We start from the raw sequence: 19941 nt of genomic DNA, 5'->3' as shown, positions 1-19941 counted from the left end.
GAGAAGTGCAAGCGGAGTCACTTAGCACTAAAGCAGATTGCCGTTAAGTCAGCCGTGGTGAATTCGGCCCTTCGGTCAATTTGAAAACCATGAAAAAAATGCATATATGCACTATGAGAAGGAAAACATGACTAGTTTGATTATTAGCATTTACTTCGTCCTTCATCGGTGCGCTATTAGACGAACTTTAGAGAGAGAAGAGAGACGGAATAACAGGGAACGCTGGAAACTGTTTCGCCTTGCTCATCTAGATGAATCGAGCGACAAGGTTAGACAAGAGTCTAAAAAGCCCACAATATATTCAAAATTAAATTGGCAAGTAATAGGCACGTGAAAAACAACAATAAAAATAATGGCATATCCGCGGAGTGAATTAAGATGACTGGGGTGAAGCAGTCGTCTGTCCTTCCGTGTTCGTCTATCTATCTATCTATCTATCTATCTATCTATCTATCTATCTATCTATCTATCTATCTATCTATCTATCTATCTATCTATCTATCTATCTATCTATCTATCTATCTATCTATCTATCTATCTATCTATCTATCTATCTATCTATCTATCTATCTATCTATCTATCTATCTATCTATCTATCTATCTATCTATCTATCTATCTATCTATCTATCTATCTATCTATCTATCTATCTATCTATCTATCTATCTATCTATCTATCTATCTGTCTGTCTGTCTGTCTGTCTGTCTGTCTGTCTGTCTGTCTGTCTGTCTGTCTGTCTGTCTGTCTGTCTGTCTGTCTGTCTATCTATCTATCTATCTATCTATCTATCTATCTATCTATCTATCTATCTATCTATCTATCTATCTGTCTGTCTGTCTGTCTGTCTGTCTGTCTGTCTGTCTGTCTGTCTGTCTGTCTGTCTGTCTGTCCGTCCGTCCGTCCGTCTGTCTGTCTGTCTGTCTGTCTGTCTGTCTGTCTGTATGTCTGTCTGTCTGTCTGTCTGTGGATATGCTGTGCTGGGTTTGCAGGAAGAATGGACTGTGCTAGACCATAAGGAGCTTTGCCCCTAAAAACGAAGACACCGAAATGCATAGTACGGTTCACCGTTTGTTCGATTACTTCGTAAGTGTGTCGTTACGAGGACATGTAGCATTGATTCAACCGAACTATTCCTATACATAAATGCGAGATCACCTAAATACACCTAAATGCGAGATCTACTCAGTAAAAAATATGAAAGAGATGTCACGTACGTTAAGCAGGAATTGATTCTTTTTGGATGAGAAACCGATAACCCAAACTTATAATTTCATGCGTGAAGAATACATTTTTTTTCGATACAGCACACAGGACGGCTTCGCTGCCGTTACGTGTGAGCTATGTGTGCGCACACTTCGGGCACGGAAATACACAGAGAAAGATAGAGTGGAGATAACAGGATGCCAGTTTTTGGTTACTGCCACATACTGGAGTGTGGAAATAGATGTTGGAATCACAATATAATAGAAAGGGGCAAGCGCGACGTACTTGTACTTGGTTTTTTCCGGAACCCTGTCGTTGTTCTTCGACCAGGTTATCGCGATGGGCAGGTCTCCGATGGCCGTGCACTGCAGTCGGGCCTTCTCACCTCTCTTGACGGCATGTGCTCGAAACTTGACGTCGAATTTCGGGGGACCTGAAATACAAGCAGAGAGAGCTCAGCACCGCGCAGCCTCGCAAAATATGTCTAATTTCGTAACGTCTCCAGAGAACTAAAGCGTGCCACACAGTCACGCATATTGTGTGACAACAACCATGCCTTCTGCGAAAAGGCAGCCGACTGTACTATTTCGAGTAGTTGGGTGGCCTGGCGTATAAGAAATGACACTTTGCAATAACGTAGTGGCTACAGGCGAATGCTTTATTATAAGCAGGGAAATTTGACGTTGCGAAGGATGTCGACAGACTTCACAGTAGTTCATCATGTTCACTTTCATTTCTCTCAGAGGCCGTACACTGTAAAGACACTCTGCGAAATAATATGCTTATAGTTCATACGTATGGTGTCACGATAAAAATAATGAACTTGAACTTCCAGCGCGCATACGAAAACAAGAGATTAAGGAGTGAGTGCGTTGGCTAAAAAACAAAACAACACGAATCGAAAATTTTGTCCCGTCATGTACTTCGTGGGGTAACTTTTCTTGCTACACCTTAAGCCCCGTTGCCTGCAGCCTCACACTGTTGCCGCAACACCTTTAGACAGTTACTCATGCCGGGGGGGGGGGGGGGAGCAAAATATAATATGATTGATATCGCACAGGAAAAACAAAACAAAAGGAAAAGGTGGCTATCGAAAGACAAAACGGAATACTGCTAATTGAGTTTCTGCTGAGATTACACAGCCTGCCTCTTTCTATGAATGATGCATAATGTTAGGAGTAAAGGGGAAGTCAGTTACGGTTCGGCACTGGTCACTTCGTCGTCAAGCGCGCAACAGAAAGCATTGGAAGTTCTGTTATTAGATCAATTTTTGGATTACCGAGCTTGAGCTATCGCGAACCTTTATTTCGAGAAAGGAAGCTAGTTGTGCGATCAATTTGCTTAGAGAACTTCAAACGAAGCACGCCTTTTGCAGATGCCGTCTTGACTGTTCAATAATTGCGACTGATTCGACGTCTTTTGAAGCCTCTTCGTGGCGGGGTTCGCAACGTGCTCCTTTTAACTTTTCGGTGAGATTTTCAATTAACAATCACAGCTTTACTCGTATACAACACCCAAAGGTAAATGCGAAAAGAATGACGCAGGCAATACAAGCCCCGTTTCGCAACTACGCAACACTCCTGCCACCGCAAGCATGAGCGTTGCAAAACATCGACATTTCTAGGAGAAGAACGCAAAATACGATGGGAAATACCACGGCCACGAGAGATTTTCGGTGCCGCTGCTTTTATCATTTGCCGGCGTTCAGATGCCACGTAGTACATTACGCAATTATTTGATGTCCGAAGAAAATGAGGCTGGGCTAGCGTGCTGTTGTGGTCGCATTCGCAGCTTCACTGCAACAGCGAGAGTTCATTTCAGCCTTTGAATTTTTAGTTCATTGAAGTGTTTTTTCTTTAATCTACCACAGATTGCCCCACCGAGCAGGGGCCTCGTCAAAATTCGATTCGGACTGTGCGCTGAGCTGCAAAAACTGACCCAATCGGTATGTGGCACGTAACACACAAGGCAACAGGTGTTCTGGATTTCTGAGTTTTCTTTTTAACTCCGAGACGAGAACTTGGCGCAGCCCCAGCTATAAAAATTTGCAGCACTAATGCACAGATTGTGACACCTGAAAGAAACTTTGCTACACTGTACACTGCTTTATTTACACCTGGGTAGCGTCGTTTCAACCACATGTGTGGTATACGACTGAAGTTGAGCATCTACGTTTTGAAAGGAATTCCGCCTTCCCACCCACTGTTTTTCTTTTGCTGGGTTCAACGATAAAATTGGGTGAGGAGACGAGATCGAAAACGAAAAGTGGATTTCTCCTTCTCGTTCATCTCTCGTCGGCTTTTTAAAAATTTTTATCATTCTTTCTAGAACGCGTTAGTGCGCGTTTGATACTTGCATGCTCACTCATGGCTTCACCCACGGGGTGCACAGCATGTCGATTCAACGGCACTGACTTTCGCATGTCTCACATTTTCTGCTTTTATTTTTGTTCTTTTTTTTTGCTGCAGCAAGAGCGTTGCTATTTTCTGTGGAGCGTGCCACTGATGAATATGGAAACACAGAATGCGTAGGTGGCAGCGTTCTCTTAGAAACAGCCAACAAGTTTTCGAACACGGATGAAGCCTTTCATCTCTCCGACGCAGCATTTCGCTCATACCGGTTCAAAAAAAAAAAAAAACTCGGCAATTGCATTTTTTTTTCAAAATGGCTTACAGTAAACGTCAAGTACGTGCCAAACTGATCCAAACAGATCGCACAGATTTCAGCGAAATTCTTGCTTTTAGCCAAACGCATCTAGAGGAGCTTTTGTAAGGGGACAAAAACCAACATGTTTCAAATGTAGTGTGTGTGTGAGTCCGAAAATCTTCTACTTGTGTCAAAAGTGTTCAAAAGCGAGTAAAAAGAATAAGACTACTAGATTTTAAATTTTTTCCAGAAATTTGAACATATTGCTAATATACGTGTGTACCTCAATCATAACGATTACCTACTTAACTGGTGTTTACAAGCTTTTCTAAATCCACTACGGTGGTCTGTGGTGCTTGGCTGCAGACTCTCAGGTCGCGGGATTGAATAGATAGAGGTGAAAAGGCTGCAGGCCCGTGTACTTCGATTTTGAACCCCAGGTGGTTGAAATTTCTGGAGCCTTCCACTACGGTATCTCTCACAATGATATCATGGTTTAGTGTCAATGAACATCCAAAGTGATTATTATTAAGCTTTTCTAGACAAAGCAAAATTTTTTGTTCTTCACCTGTGTAAAGCGAAAGTGCTTAAAAATATCCTTTTCTACAAGTGCGAGTACCAAAAATGAGAATAATGTATGGCCCTCAACGTTTCAAAACTACCATATGATTACAACAGATGCCGTACAGGAGGGCTCCGGAAGTTTCCGCCTCCATGGTTTCTATAACGTGCACATAAATCTTAACGGATACGCCTACAGAATTTTCCCCTCCATCGAAACAGCAGCCATCGCAGCTGGTGTTCCATCCGGCGACCTTCGGGTTAGCAGGCGAGTGCCGTAAATACTAGACCCCCACGGCGGGGCACGAGTATCGAAAATAATAGCAAAGATAAAAAAGTACAGACAATTACGCCGGGGCTCAACGGAGAAACGGGGGCTTATCGGATGCGCTCAAAAATACAAATTTCCTCCACGATGTACGGAAACGAAGAGAACAGTGCCCTTGGCTGTCCATGAGTTGAATTGCTTTAACTTGGGAGGCCGGAGAGAACAATATATGTCCTATGTGATCACGTACGCATGTAAAAAAAAGAAGCATTATAAAATTATCGACCATCTCCCCGAATGAAACCCTGATGGCATGCGAAGCAGCAGCGGTGCACACGGCGTTGACCCGGCTGAAACAGGCGTCGACGCGGGTGCCGAAAGAACGGTTTGAAGCGAAACTCGGTGTAGCGTTCACTCGAGGAAACATTTGTTTGAAACGCAAAGACACGACATGCGTGTTGGGTTTCCTGTAAGTTTCATCGCAGAAATACTGTTTTCTCGATGTGCGCTGGAACGTTGTGAGCGTAGGAGAGGGTGAATCGAGAAAGAAGACACGTGGCGAGCGGCGACAGGCTAGGGAGATAGTGACATCAACGCGCGCGCACGGCGAGGAAAGGCGTGACCTACTTGGCACCGCCACAACACCTGCGGCCAGGGGAGCGTAATGGAGACGGAGTTACAGCGTTACACAGGCTAGTCAAAGAGCTGCTTCGCATCTAAGGCCGCGTTCACACTGAGCATTCCGGCCGCCGAAAGTGCTCCGAATCCGGTTCGGCGGCGGCGAGATCCGCCGAAAGGGCCCTCTCCGAGCCGATCGCTCTCGGACCGATTTTTGCGGCGTCTGCCGCCGAATCGGTCACCGAGGACCAATAGGAGCGCTAGTCAAGGAATCTTGAAAAACGGCAGCCAAGCACTACTCACTTGTGTCGCAGTGCACGTAACTGAATGTTGTAACCAACGGGAGTTTAAGCTACTCTGTGCCTACTTCGGTTCCGTATTTTGTGGAAGAGGTGACCGAGCTTGCTGTTGGCGTGACCGAGCTTGTTGCGGTCTTGCAGAGCAAAACGAACCCACCAACGCCGTTGGCGTCGGTGGTTTTTCCTGCTCTTCGAGCATTACAGGACAGCCACTTGCCAGCATAGTATGCAGCACTGTCTTTTCTTGATTCCTGCGTACGAGAATCATCGAAGTATACATCACCGGATAGCGTAGTGGCGTTTGCGAACCGCGACAACCACCGGGTGACAGCGCATTCATCCCGCATTCGCCCCGTGATAGATGGCATATTCGGCGGCACGGGGCGCGTCCAGTGCGAACGACGCTGCGTTTCGGCGGCGGGGGAATTTCGGTCGCTGTATAAAGCGGATGTTTCAGTTTGAACTAGGCTTAAACGAGGAAACCGAAGTATACGCTAGCCTTGCAATAAACCTTCAGAATTAGCCAAGCTTGCCTATCTTAGGGGCTTAACGTAGCGTCTTTGAATAAAAATAGGTATTTCCTTAAGCGCTACAGTCTGTAGAGGGTACCACAGTTAGTCACAGACCATATCAAAACTCCAGCGCCAGGAACTAACCCACAAACCTGGTTGTTGCATTCGCGTTAGAAGCGCGTACCTTTCGTCGTTTGTACTCGGCTTGCGCCACGCCTGTCAAACCCGGCCTGGCGGTGGCTGCGCGGACTGTGTCTGTGTGCGTGACTTGGTGGCGGCTGTTACTCGGTGCATGCGCGGTTATAAGAGGTTAAACAAGTGGTGCGCACTTGTAACTTGGTTATTGGTAGTCAACGGCGTGCAGGGCTTTTTGCAGGCGCCCGATGTTTTACCTCGAACATTAAAGAGCTTCGCCTTGAGCGTTAGTTAGTGAACAATAGTTGCGTTAGAAACAAGGGAGACAGTAGATGATATTTAAAAAAATATTTCGCACACGATGTCCGTGCGAATGCATCGACCTTGGTATGACGGCTACAGTAGAATATATAGGGAAATGTGATTTCTTCATGCTATCTTATTATCTTGGAAGATTAAGGGAAGTCCTAAGCGATGGCCAACATTTTAAGAGGAAGATTTCAAACCCCAAGGAGAGCATACTTTGCCAGAGGAGTGAGTGGTCCTTTCCCCTTCATTTCCTTCTCATTTCGTGTTCGGCAAAGTCCTTTGTTAGTCCGGCTAATAGGTGGACTAATTTGGCGCTTTGCTTTCGCTTCGTAGTTCTGGAGAACGTGCGCTGGAGGCACGACGAACAAAGCTACCAGTCGTTTTAATTAAGGTTCGATCGCCCACACCAAGCGCTTGTTTCAAACGCTGTCCCATTAGTATCAGACGACCCCCCTTCCTTTCCACGCGCCTCCCGAGCAGCACGTGCCGCGGGTACCAGCCCTGAATGCACCGAGGACGTTTCTGCCAAGATCAGGCTGTGTATGCGCTCAATGGGGGAAGACACTGTGCATACAAGACTTTCTCAACGTTCGCGGCATCGACAGCCGTAGGAAGATGATGCCGACTGATCAATATGATAAAGCCACGCTATTTGTGCTGATTTATTAGGGCATATTGGTGCAAGCAACTATTGAAAAATAACTTAATCGACAATATCACGTCGCGCCCAAGCCAAACGAAGTACACTTCTTTGTCCCAGATGACATGCGATTGGCTCAAAACATTTAGCCCACTTGAAATCTGGTTCCAAACCGAAGAAAAATATAAGGAAAATCACTTAGAATAAACTAGAAGCATACATATGGTTGCGAGAGGAAACGACAAAAGCGGTCGAGACGTAGCGAATGGTTGTTTACTTTCAGTTCCAGCAGCCAACAACTTATTCTCAGCCTCGACTGCCACTAGCGCGTAACATTACCTTCTCCCCACGAAAAAGAAAAAAAGATTAGGCTCGATGCCGTAGCTTGAAACGAAAATTAAAGCTTAGTCGAAAAAGTTAGTGGCGGCTTGAATAGTAAAGGACAATATAAAGAAACAAAAAAAGAGACTCAATTGACTTGACTATAGCCATGGCACAACAAAGTTTATAGCTTGCAGTCGGTGCGTGTCCACATCAGAAGAACGTGGTGGACGAGAGGGGTGCGATGTCTCCACTGCCACAACTTCGTAATTGACTTCGCCAATGGGATGTAGAACACGGTCTAGGGTCCAAAATACTGGCACAACAATTTTTATGAGCGGCCGCGTCACCGAATAGGCACCCAGATCTAGACTAGGTCACCCGCCTTATAGGCCACCGCGCTGCGATGGCTGTTCGTGCTGCATCGTGATGCAAACTTCGTGCTGCATCGGCGCGCTGAACGAAGAAGTTTGTGTATCCGAAAAGCTGGTGGCAGATGGAGTTGGCAGGAGCGTTACATCAAGCATTGTGGTGACATCGCGGCCGTAAGCGAGGCTGAAGAGTGCAAATCCGGTGGTTTTCTGGAGAGCCGTGTTGTAGGCAATTGTTAAGTATGAGAGGACTTCGTCCCAATTCATGTGATCTGAGGCTATGTACATCGATAGCGTATTTGCAATCGTTTTGTTGAGGCGCTCACACTCTAAGCCAAAACGGAGCAACAGGGGTATAGGGGTTGCTCCTTTCAGGGAGCAATTGCATTGCCACTCCCATTACTCTCCTAAAAGGAGTAACTGCAGAGGGAGGAACCGTTGCTCTCCTTTCAGTTCCTCCTTCGGGGGATGAACAGTTACTCCCTCCAGTTCCTCCCTGCAGACCAACAGTTACTCCCACCAGTTGCTCCCTGCCGACCAACCATTACTCCCACCAGTTGCTCTTCTAAGAGCAACAGTTACTCTTTACCGTTCCTCCCACGTGTTCGCAGTTACTCTCTGAAAACCAACTGCACATGCTTCCAGTTACTCCTTGGGGAAATGAGTATTTATCTCGAGTATGCTTGTCACACGCTTAACACATGGCGAGAGCTCCTTGGAAGAGCACTGCTTGGGTGCTTCTAACACAAAAAGTGGACAATATTGAAAGGAAAATAAATGCTTTATTGTTCTTTTTATGAGGCGACGTCTAAAAGTAGACTTCGACACACCACAGCCAGCACTAAACAAACACAATACATCAAAGGTTTTCTGCGTCATCCGTGGAAAAACAATCTTGAATTTCTAGCATAGGGCAGTCTGTGTCATCATTGGTGAGAGAAGGGCAACTTCTCCAATTCTGAAGAACTCAAGTTTCGCAGCTGGTGTTTCCATCAGGCTAGCGCAGCGGAACGTCACCGCAGGCATATGTGAAGCATCTCATTGCTGCAAGAAAAAAAATAGAAGTGTGAGGTTAAACATGCCAGAATCAATTCATAACAATGAGTCACACACACTGCAGCAGCGCTTACATTCTAGGATGTCTACTGCAAAACGAAATGTGAAAAAAAGGAAGGTTCGGCCAAACGTTACTTGGCAAGCCATATAAATGCTGATGTGATAGACGCTCTTCACATGATGTCTCAGACAGCAATATTCTGGAAGAAAATGTGCAGCACCTCAACAAGGCATATTTGTAGCAGTTAAAGATACCCTTAGGTTCAGCTAACTTGTTTCCTATACACAGCTGAGTGACATTTCTATGAGCCCATTCACCAATGGGCATTCTAAGTGTGGTCATGTGTGTGGCAAATAACACGTACTGTCCGCTCATGTTAAAATACTTATTTAGCTCGTGCACATAGATGCTCTCGATTCTACTGTTCTATCATACGCTGCTGCGTCTTGAATTGTGCAATACCTGTAGGCACAAGCCAAGCAGGCAAAGCCTGCTTGAAAGCAACCATTTGCAGAGGCTACATGATAATCTTCAGTATATTTCTTTGTACCTGACGCAAACGGCTGGACAAAACTATAGACAAAAAATGTAGACCGTGCTACCTTGAAAAAATGCTTTAAATTTAGTAAACTAGGGTGCATTTGTTCACTCGGTTGTCGAGGAAGCAATATATCTTAAGGCATGCACAGATATTCTGATTCTTTGTTTGACAGTGTCACAGATAGGTTGCCAATACATATATATTTGAGAGCAACAAGATGTGATGCTTCTATTAGTTCAACGTCTTGTTGGTTCACAGCCAAACAGGTTACTGCTTGTTAGACAAATTGGAATAAGCACACCGTGGTTTCAAAAAAAAAAAAAGCATTATTAGAAGTTAGCTCCCGGTGTGAATGTCTGCCTATTTATTTTGTACTGCCTTCTACATGTGCCACAAAGACATTTGTTGAGGATGTGCTACCAGTCAAGCCAAGATTGCATACTTGGTGAATGTGATGGAAATACAAACATTAGAAACACTGCCACCTCTAGTAAGAGCATAACACTTCAGTATCTTGGACTAGCAAAGAGGTGCACAAGAAAGTTAAGCCCACTCTTGCGGAACTTTGAACGCGAATATTTCAGAGTGGGGGAGGTCAACATGCTGTGGCACTTTTAAACCCTCGAAACATCTGCAGAAAACAGGGTAAAGGCAAGTCAAGAAACGCTGTTATGAAGGCCTGCGCATGGACAGCTTTGTGAATCTAGGCCCAAGTGTTATGCTTTGTGCAAGCCAAAACCCATGTAAATAGGGAAAGCATACTTTTAGGAGTACCAGCGTAAACAAATCTTGGCAGTTGGCTTTTTAGTACAAACAGCAGTCCCTGCAATGAAAACATAAACATTTTATCTTAACGGTAACAGTGTGAGCACACACACGGGCCAGCGGAGCCATGTCGAATTGTCAGTGCCAGTGTAACCATGTGGCATGATGAACCTATCTCTGGCCAACACATGCACAGTTTGCCCCTAAAAAGCGATGCTTTCATATACGTAGTACAAAAAGTCTGCACTTACCAAAATTCACTTGCTTTCTGTACTTTAGCATCGTTGGGAGTATCTGCAGTATAACCAAATTTGTGTCATATCCCTGAAAAAAAAGTAAAAGACATGCATCAAATATTGTTTCATTTGGTAGCAGTGAAGTCAGGTTAAGAACAGCCAAGTGGGAATCAGCCTAATTATGTGCATGCGGCAAATCCCAAACGGTGTTATTGAGGTTGTCGAAATTTTCGTCGATTGGTATTAACGTCGATATGTGACTTCAATGGCATGCCAAGTTTTCACAGCGCATAAAGATTTCATGATGCAGAATAATGACAACGCTAACGAGAACATACAGCATTTATGATTGTCTTTTACAATATTCAGTTTTGCTAAGGTTTTGCATCTCTAAAGAAATCTGAAAGATTTGGGTCATTCCTCCTCCAATTGTTCTGTCAATATGTAAACTGCTCGCTTGATGGTGCGCTTATAAAATAGTACGTTCAGCGCAGAGGTGAAGCAAGTGACGCAGTGATGTGGGCAGATTTTTTTTTTTTTTTTTTTTAGGCGTGCGGGGAGGGGGGGGGGGGGGGTCCGCTTATCTGAATAGGCCGGGCAAGCGAATATGGTCGTCAATTTGGGCTCCCTACGCCCGGCCTAAAAAAATTCTGTGCGCAACCGCCTGGCTATGCCAGTGAAGTGATGCGACAATGATTTGTTCACTTACTGATTTACATACACTTTACAGCTCTAAAAAATGCGGCCCAAGGCCCCAACACTCAGCCGTTAACATTACATAAAGCCAATGGTAGAAAAGTGCCAGTATGAATGCAGCTACAACCCCGCCCCAATGTTTTTTCAAGCGAGGTAGTGTTGCGGAAATAAACTTTTAACTGCAAAAGTACACTGGCACTGCAGTGGTGACAGGGGAAGCAAGAGGGTATGCAGGCGGTAATAGAGGTAATTTAGTCCGATACGGCAAGCAATGGATACGGCGAATAAGAGCAAATCATTTCTCTTTCAATAGCGCAACCACTCAACAATGTATTGTAAGAGCATTAAATCTTGCTGGAAATGCCACTCACCTGCACGCTGATGCATGCACAGTCCTTTGTCCGACGAGCGAACAGGCTTGCAGATAGCTGAAGACGTGTTTACGATGTGTTTCTTCCACCCGGCAGCAAAATCCACAACTACTTCGCGCTCCATAAAGATAAATATACACTAACCTTCATCACGAATAAGTAGAAACGCAAATCTGCGACACACACACACGATCAAAACATAGCTCACAAGCCCGCACGTCCATGTGCTCGCCGACTACAGACCAAATGAATATGAGTAGTGCGAACGCGAACCTAGTTGCGCCGAAAAAAAAAAAACGTCGAGCAGTGGCAGCACAGGCGTCAGCGCAATGATTTCAGTGTGTTCTCCTAATACAATTATAAAAAAAAAACTGAGGTACACTAAAACACATAAATAAACATAAAAAGTTGAGTATAATTTTTATTCAGTGCTAGTCAACATAAACACTGAATAAAAATTACTTTGTAACTTACATCGTTTGCTACGCTAGCGCCACATTTGTCGTGCGGGCGCAGATGGCGCAGATTTGTCATTCTGCCCTCAAACTACACGGTGAAGCGTGCTACTAAGTGTATGGCTGATGAGAAGCGCGTCTGGGTGTGCTTTTTTTTTTTTTCTTCTCCGATATATCTGGGCGGGGGGGGAGGGGGGGGGGGGGCTCCTTATGCACGTGTTTCGGTGCTTGATCGACTTTGACGCCCTTACTTCGCGGACGAACGGCGTGTCTAGGCTATTTTTATTGTTGTTTTGCACGTGTTTCGGCGTTCGGTCCGCTTTGACGTGCCAACTCTCCATTCTGCTGCTGCGTGTGTTAGGTATTTGCCGTACTGTATTCTCAGGCCTTCTGTGTTCAGCCAGCGCTGCTATCTTATTATCTACGGATGCTAAAATAAATCACTGTTTTGGTTTGGTGAAGTTTGGCACACAGAACAAACAATAATCTGGCCCATGAATATCAATGTGGGCGGCATGCATATTTGTGTGCGGTGTCCTGCCGGGGAGTAACCGTTGCGTGACGAGAGCATTTACAGCGGTTCCTCCTTCCGTTGCTCCCTTACAAACTTAAGATGAATACAGTTGCTCCCCCATTCTCGAACAAGTCGGCCATCTTGTTCCGCTTGGTCTTTTCTGAGAGTAACAGTCGGTCTGAAGGAGTAAAAACAGCCGTTGCTCCCATTTCGGCCATTTTTGGCTTAGAGTGCATTTAACCCATTGGTCTGCGGGTGGTATGCTGTTGCTGTTTGGTGTGTGGTACCACTCAGCTGCAAGATATCACGGAGAAACTGTGCCGTGAAGGCTGTACTACGGTCTGTGATGGCAACAGCTGGGGCACTATAGTGGTGAACGATGTTTTTGACGAAGACGTTGACCACTATTAAAACAGTACCTCGCTGAACGGCTTGGGTTTCGCACAATCCATAGTCAAATGATCGGTAGCGACAACAACCCAATGGTTGTTAGCAGTAGACTTTGGAAATGGCCTGAGTGAATCCATGTTGATCTGTTCGAAAGGTGCGTGCGGAGGTCTGACAGGCTGCAGGAGGAGACCGGCTGGTTTCACAGAAAGAACCTTGCGGCGTTGGCAAGCATTACAAGTTTTGACGTACTGATCCATGGTTTTTGCGAGTTTTCGCCAATAGTACTTGTGTTTGATTCTCACCAAAGTGCGTGTGAAGGCAAAATGCCCAGACGATGTCTAGTAGTGACATGCACGTAAAACGTTGTCACGAAAGGGAGCAGGAACTACTAGCAGGTAAACAGTTGCGTAGAATGAAAGTTGCGCTTGTAGAGGACGTCTTCGCGTAGACTGAAAGATGACAAGGTACGCGCCAACTGACGAGGAGGTTGTGGGCGACGTCTTTTGAGGTATTTGATTATTGGTCCCAGTTCCGGGTCTTGTTGTTGATGTTGGGCGACATTGGAAGAGGCTAGACTGGAAAGGAAACTGCAGTCTTCGTCAAAGTCCTTTCGAGCGATCTAGACGGGGGCATGAGAAAGGCAGTCGGCGTTGACGTGTTTCTGGCCCGACCGGTACACGATTGTCAAGTCAAATTTCTGCACCCTTAGGTTCCGTCTTGCAAGAAGACCCGAAGGATGCTTGAAATTCGCCAACCAGCAGACAGAGTGGTGATCACTTACGATTCAGAAGGGCCGTCCATACAAGAAGAACGGCTATTTGGGCTAGTTGGTTGGAATTCATGGTAATGAGGGCTACAGTCCTTATTACCGTCCATACTAGTATGGCCTGAACTTCGTGATCGCATATAAAATGGCCAGACATTTCTTTTATGTTGTTGAATAGTTGTCGGAAGAAGACAACGCGCAGCTAGCATAGACGATAACGCGTCCAACGCCATCTTGAAGTTGCACGAGAATGGCTCCGAGACTAAGGTTGCTAGCATCAGTGTGCACTACCGTATACGCTTCTGTGTCAAAGTGACCAAGGATTGGGGGGTTTTGAAGACATTGCTGAAGCTCACGGAAAGCGTCAGTTTGTGCCAAGCCCCAGGTAAAGGCGATGTCGTTGTTCAGTTGTTGCAAAGGTTCTGTGATTTTAGAAAATTTCGGCACAAAACAACGGTAATACGCACAAAAGCCGGAAAATTGGGGCACATCTTGCTTTGTCTTCGGCATCGGGAACAAAGCAACTGCCGTGGCGTTTTCGGGGTCAGGACGCACACCTCTACTGCTCATAACATGGCCCAAGAATTTCAGCTCGTCGTATCTCAAGTGACACTTTTCCGACTTCAGGAATAGACCGGCAGTACGAATGACCTGAAGTACAGCCTGAATCCACTCGATGTGCTCTTCAAGCGCTGGAAAAAACAGCTACGTTGTCTATGTACACTAAACACGAATGCCACTTCAGGTCAGCTAACACTGTGTCCATCATTCGCTGGAACGTAGCTGAGCGGAACATAACTCAAAATGGAGGACTTTGAATTCGTAAAGGCCTTCAGGGGTTACAAACGCCGTTTTTGTCTTGGTCCCGTTCGTCAACGTCAATCAGCCAGTACCCGCTACAAAGATCCATCGAAGAAAAGCATGTCATCTAAAAATTGATTAATTTGTGAGGTTTAACGTCCCAAAACCACCATATGATTATGAGAGACGCCGTAGTGGAGGGCTCCAGAGATTTTGACCACCTGGGGTTCTTTAATGTGCACCCAAATATGAGCACACGGGCCTACGACATTTCCGCCTACATCCAAAACGCAGCTGCTGCAGCTGGGATTTGAACCCGCAACATGCGGGTCAGCAGCCGAGTACCTTAGCCACTAGACCACTGCGGCAGGGCGTCATCTAAAAAAAAGTCATCGATACGGAAAAAAAGAATAAACGTCTTTCTGATCAATGGACTTCAGCTTGCAGTAATCCACACAGAATCAGAGCGAGCAATTTTTTTAACCAGTACAAGAGGTGACGCCCATGGACTGGTTGAAGGTTGAATGACGTCGTCATCGATCATTTGTTTGACTTGATGACGAATAGCATGCTGTTCTTTCTGAGGTACGCGGTAAGCGTGTTGACGCACCGGTTAAACTGTTGGCTCAGTGATGCTTCTGTGTTTGGTTAGTGGATTCCGCCGGACTTTCGATTTAGTTGCAAAACAGTCGTTAAAAGATGACAGCAAGCTGAGGAGTTTCTGCCGCTTGAGTTGCTCCAACTCTTGATTAACGTTGACGTGTTTCGTCAAAGCTTCATCCCAGCTTTGATCTGTAGAGTGCGTCGTAAGCAAAGCGCAGGTGTTCAAACCGTCGAAGGTTTTCCGTTGGGCTATGGTAGTGCGCCTCGCCAAATGCTTGTATTCACCACTGAAGTTGGTCACTAAGATCGTTGTCCACCCATTTCGGAGCTCTACGATACCACGAGCTATGGCGACCTCGCGACCCAGTAGTAAGGCGTCATTACCTCTGGCGATGCCTGTGCCTGTTTGTTCCTGTGGGCACTGAACAAGGATGAAGAGATTGCTACGAGGCGGCAACGTTACACAGCCGTCGACAATGCGTAACGCCACACGCCGATGTTCGTTCGCATCATCCGAATCAGTATGAACACAGCGAACGTTACAAATAAATCTCGTTCGCAGATTAATGAACGCTACATACTCATGAAGAAAATTCATACCGAAAATAAGTAGTCGGGAACATTTGGGAAGCCCGAGGAAAGATGCTAGAAAGGCCGACGCACAGATTTCAAGTCTTGCACCGGCTGATTGCTGGCACGAGGTGTCCTCCATCAGTGATCAGTTGTGGCCCGTCATATCATATCAGCGCCTTGCGTAGCTCGGTGACCAATGCCGCACTCATCACCGAGTAATCAGCTCCTGTATCGACGAGTGTGGTTACTGGATGACAGTCAATGAAAACGGTCATAGCAGCGGACGTTCTTTTAGCGGTTATGGAAGAAGGCGTCAGCAATACGTCATTAGGGGGTGGTATCGGAGGTTATTTGTCAGTTCGCATTACACCAGCCTCCGTCACAGAGATCACCGTTCTCAGTTTCCCTGTCGTGGACTTGAGCCACTGACACCAGTGGACTCAAAGGCTGCTCGGACGTGGTGGCTTGGCGATGGGGGCTGACGGGTTGATGGTGACCATGACCGTAGCTGTGGGCGAGGAGGAAGATGACTGCTTCATAAGTACCGTTCAATTTCGTACGGGTGCTCACCATAGTGTGGAAAAGGGACCTTCGGGTGGAATCCGCGCAGTCCTATTCTTCGGTAGTCGCACTCATGGTACACGTATCCGGCTTCGCCACAGTGGTAGCACAAAGGTCGATTGTCAGGTCCACGCCATAGGGTGGACTTCCGGGGATTAGAGCAATATTTGGTCTGCAAAGCTGGGCGGTGAATTGGGCTTGGGAAACGTCGTAAAGTCTCAGCAGGCGGATGCGAGAAACGTACCGTCGACGGTGTAGAAAATCGCAGGGCATTCGCGTGAGATAGCGTGGGAGGCTCGGCTCGGGTTGTGGTGAGGGAGCAATGATTTGCCTGATTATATCCCGAATGAGGTCAGTGATCGCTGTGATGCTCGGAGGCGCCGCTGTATGACACTTCTGAAGCCCCTCTCAGACAACCTGCCGTATAAGCTCTGTAAGGGTCTCTGTCATAACGTTGAGGCAAAAGCGAGCACGCAGCAGAGAGGGCAGTCAGTCGCTCCTACTGGGATAACGCTGCCGAAGCATGCGCTCCATAATTGTCTTCTCACGGATGAACTCAGAGACCGTTGTTGGCTGTGCACAAGGCCCGCGAAAAGCCGCTCCCTTACGCCACGCATGAGCGGTCGTACTTTTTTGGCCTCTAGCATTGCGGGTCAGCTCGTCGGAACAGTCGTGACATGTCTTCAACAAATAGGACGACACTGTCGTTCGACATTTGAAATCGTGCAGAGAGTGCCTACTCAGCTCTTTCTTTCCACTCGGGGTTGCTCAAGGTCTCACGGAATAGCAGATGAAACTCCGTCTAACTGGTGAACGAAGCCTCGTGGTTCTCGTATCACACTCCAGCCGCATCAAGAAGGGAGGTATAGCCATTTTTTGTTTACTTACGGCAATTGTCCCAGTCATTCATAGCCGCCACCCGTTCAAAGGGGTCCAACCAGTCTTTTACATCCTCACCGGGATCGCCCTGGAAAGGGTTAGGCGTGCGAGGCGTATTGACGACGCACGATACGACAGCGGATGTGTCATAGACATGCTCAGTTTGGGTTGTGGTCGTGGAAAACGTTTTTCTTCAAGAATGTGCCAGGGACCATATTGGGGTGGTAGACCTTTGAGGTGACGGCTGCTTCGATAGATTTCAGCAGAACCTGGTGTAGTTGCGTCGGTTCTTTCCAGTCCAGGACCAGCAGGAATAGGATGTCGGACTACCCAGCACTTCCACCAGTTTGTCGCGAGAGGAAACGACAAAAGGGTCGAGAGGTAGCAAGTGATTGTTTACTTTCAGTCCTTGTTCTTGTTCTTGTTGCCTTTCACTTGTGGCTCATACCCACTGAGGGGGATCGGCCACAGTGAATATGCGGTTGTAAAGAAAAACGTTGTTGGCTGCTGGGACTGAAAGTCCCAGCAGCCAACAACGTTTTTCTTTACAGCCTCGACTTCCACTAGCACGTGGAAATATTGATGTGGCCTTCAATACAGGAAACGACAGTGTATAGGAAAGTTTTACAAGGTATCGGGAATCGCAAACCACTGGAAGGTCATAGGAGTTGACCCCGCATGGACTTGCCCGAGCTGAGATATACGTTGTATGGCCCTGATGTTACGACAGGCACGCATTTCTGCAGAGTTAAAAGAAACAGTAATCACGCCATCGCGCCAGTCGAACTTGTAATCGTAGGCGCAGGTCCAGCGACCTGCGCCTACGATTACAAATCCCATGAGTTCTGTTCTTGGTCACGCCTCTTTGTCCCTTAACAACCGATACTCTATGCACACTGGTTGTAACAGGTACGCACTTGTCAGTGGTCTCTGCTTGTGAATCTCACATTCAACTGACTATATGCTACACAGTTCACCTCTGTAAGCCACATTGCAGTGTTTTCTTGACACTACGCTTATCGTTATTTTTGTTTTATTACTCATTAAAGATGTCCCAGCTTGTCCTGAAGGAACGAAACAGGAGAGATGAAAAACGCAGGAATGTTGAACAGTTCAGAAAAAGAAGTGTGCTACCCTACACTGGATAAGAGGATGAGGCAGTTGAAAGTTACAAGTGTAACAAAAAACATAGATGCGTGGGAACATATATACGATGTTTTTATATAATATGTAAGGAGATGCTGGCGCACAAGCAAGGCACCTGCTACTCCTTAGCCCTTCAATGAATATTGCACACACATCTTATAGAAAAATTAAAGAGCAGTAGATGGAAAATAGAACGCACGAAGTCATTGTCAGTGTTGTGCGATATATGACATCACTATTAGTGTACAGCTGCTCATTCAAGTCTGTTACACTTAAAACTTATAACAATGGCTTCACCCTCATCGCACGCGATATACTTTCTGGACATGCCCTCATGGTTTATAGCAGCACCGTTCTGTGATCAAGGCGAAGTGCTGCGATTGCTAGCGATCATCTCTGACATTTAGAGAAGACGGAGAAGACGAACTGTGAGCTGCCACAGTTGTCAAGAAAAGTGAGCACATCCTGCTCTTTTATAGCCAAATGTGACACCTGTATGTGTGTACTGGCAGAATGCACCGACTGTACGATTTTCTTACAAATATGTAGTATGCCACTTGACGTTTAAGTCAGGAGACTGTTTCGTACACGGACAAACTTTTTTGTTCGGAGAAAAATGACATTGTCCTATTCGGAGTTTGCAGTGGATGCTTAACTTTCGCAAACATGGTTTGATATACAGTATCTATACAGTCTCGATAGGTAGGAAAAAATGTCGAATTTTTTTCTGCTGACCCATAATCGTACCTACTTGTCTTCAGCATTGATATCAGCCTTACGTGAATTAACGTTTACACTCCCGTCTACTCAGACGTATTCTAAAGTAGTATCAAGTATCTTTCATACATCATTTTATTATTTATTGATCAGAGGCGTCAATTACGTACGGGGGGTACTTTGACCTCCCCCCGCCAATTCTTCTATGAATTTGTTTGATGAATATATCCTATGTTGTCATCTCTTTCAAGAAAAATATATTTACTCGTTCGCAACCACTCATAACTCGCATTACAATGTATTATATCAAAAGGCGCGAAAAGTTCACCGATTACGTGAGATATTAGTGTTAAAGAGCATGACACCAAGGCAAGCCGATTCTAGGCTAACGGACTCGTGAGTCTACTCACTCTGATTCACTCCGACTCAGATCGAGCCGTGAGTGTGAGTCTGAGTGAGCTCGGGTGAGTACTGTCTGGGTGAGGTTGGGTCCGAGCAATTCCGGTTAAAGAAAACTTTCATGAGTGTGAGTCTGAAGTGAGTCCTGGTCAGGAAAAGTTTGGGGAGTCTGAATCTGAGTCCAAAGCACAAGATATAATTTTTATGACTGAATGATCACCACAATTTTTGCTGACATATGCTTGGGGCTATACAGAACCACATGGTCACACTTTTCCGCCATGAAGTTCGCTTTTATAGAAACAGAAAGCCTTGACGATGGCTTACTACTACTCTTTAAAAGCTTTGTTTCAGCCCAGTTGAACAAAGCCAGTCTGTTCGCGGAGATGCTCTCAGAACTGACTAAAGAAGGGGTAGCAAAAATCAGTGACTGAGTGCTCAAAATCTTTTCTTTTACCGAAAACAGTCTTTAATTGGTCCGTCTTCTTCAGTGAGTTCACTGAGAAGTTCGCGGTCACACACACAAAAAAAAACTACACACATCCTTACGAATCCCATTTGCTTAAAAAGACCGAAAACCAACTTTT

General features: G+C 45.9%; 1 protein-coding gene and 1 long non-coding RNA gene across 7 annotated transcripts in view; both read right to left on the bottom strand.

Annotated features, from left to right (window-relative positions):
* Window positions 1-19941, bottom strand: part of LOC119176937 (cell adhesion molecule Dscam1) — a 640641-nt gene that overhangs the window by 146721 nt on the left and 473979 nt on the right. For all 6 annotated transcript variants that reach the window (XM_075878151.1, XM_075878149.1, XM_075878150.1 and 3 more), the window contains one exon: window positions 1490-1637. In XM_075878151.1, the coding sequence (XP_075734266.1) occupies window positions 1490-1637 (148 nt within the window). The remainder of the gene's footprint in view (window positions 1-1489; window positions 1638-19941) is intronic.
* On the bottom strand, window positions 8519-12127 carry LOC142775858 (uncharacterized). The gene is made up of 3 exons (XR_012887086.1): window positions 11551-12127; window positions 10499-10571; window positions 8519-8928 (listed from the first exon to the last, which is right to left on the bottom strand). It is a non-coding gene; the product is annotated as an uncharacterized LOC142775858 (long non-coding RNA).

This window comes from Rhipicephalus microplus, chromosome X (assembly GCF_043290135.1).
Source record: "Rhipicephalus microplus isolate Deutch F79 chromosome X, USDA_Rmic, whole genome shotgun sequence".
Taxonomy (NCBI): Eukaryota; Metazoa; Arthropoda; class Arachnida; order Ixodida; family Ixodidae; genus Rhipicephalus; species Rhipicephalus microplus.
Note: the sequence above shows the minus strand (reverse complement) of the source record. Positions and strands in the feature narration are given on the sequence as shown.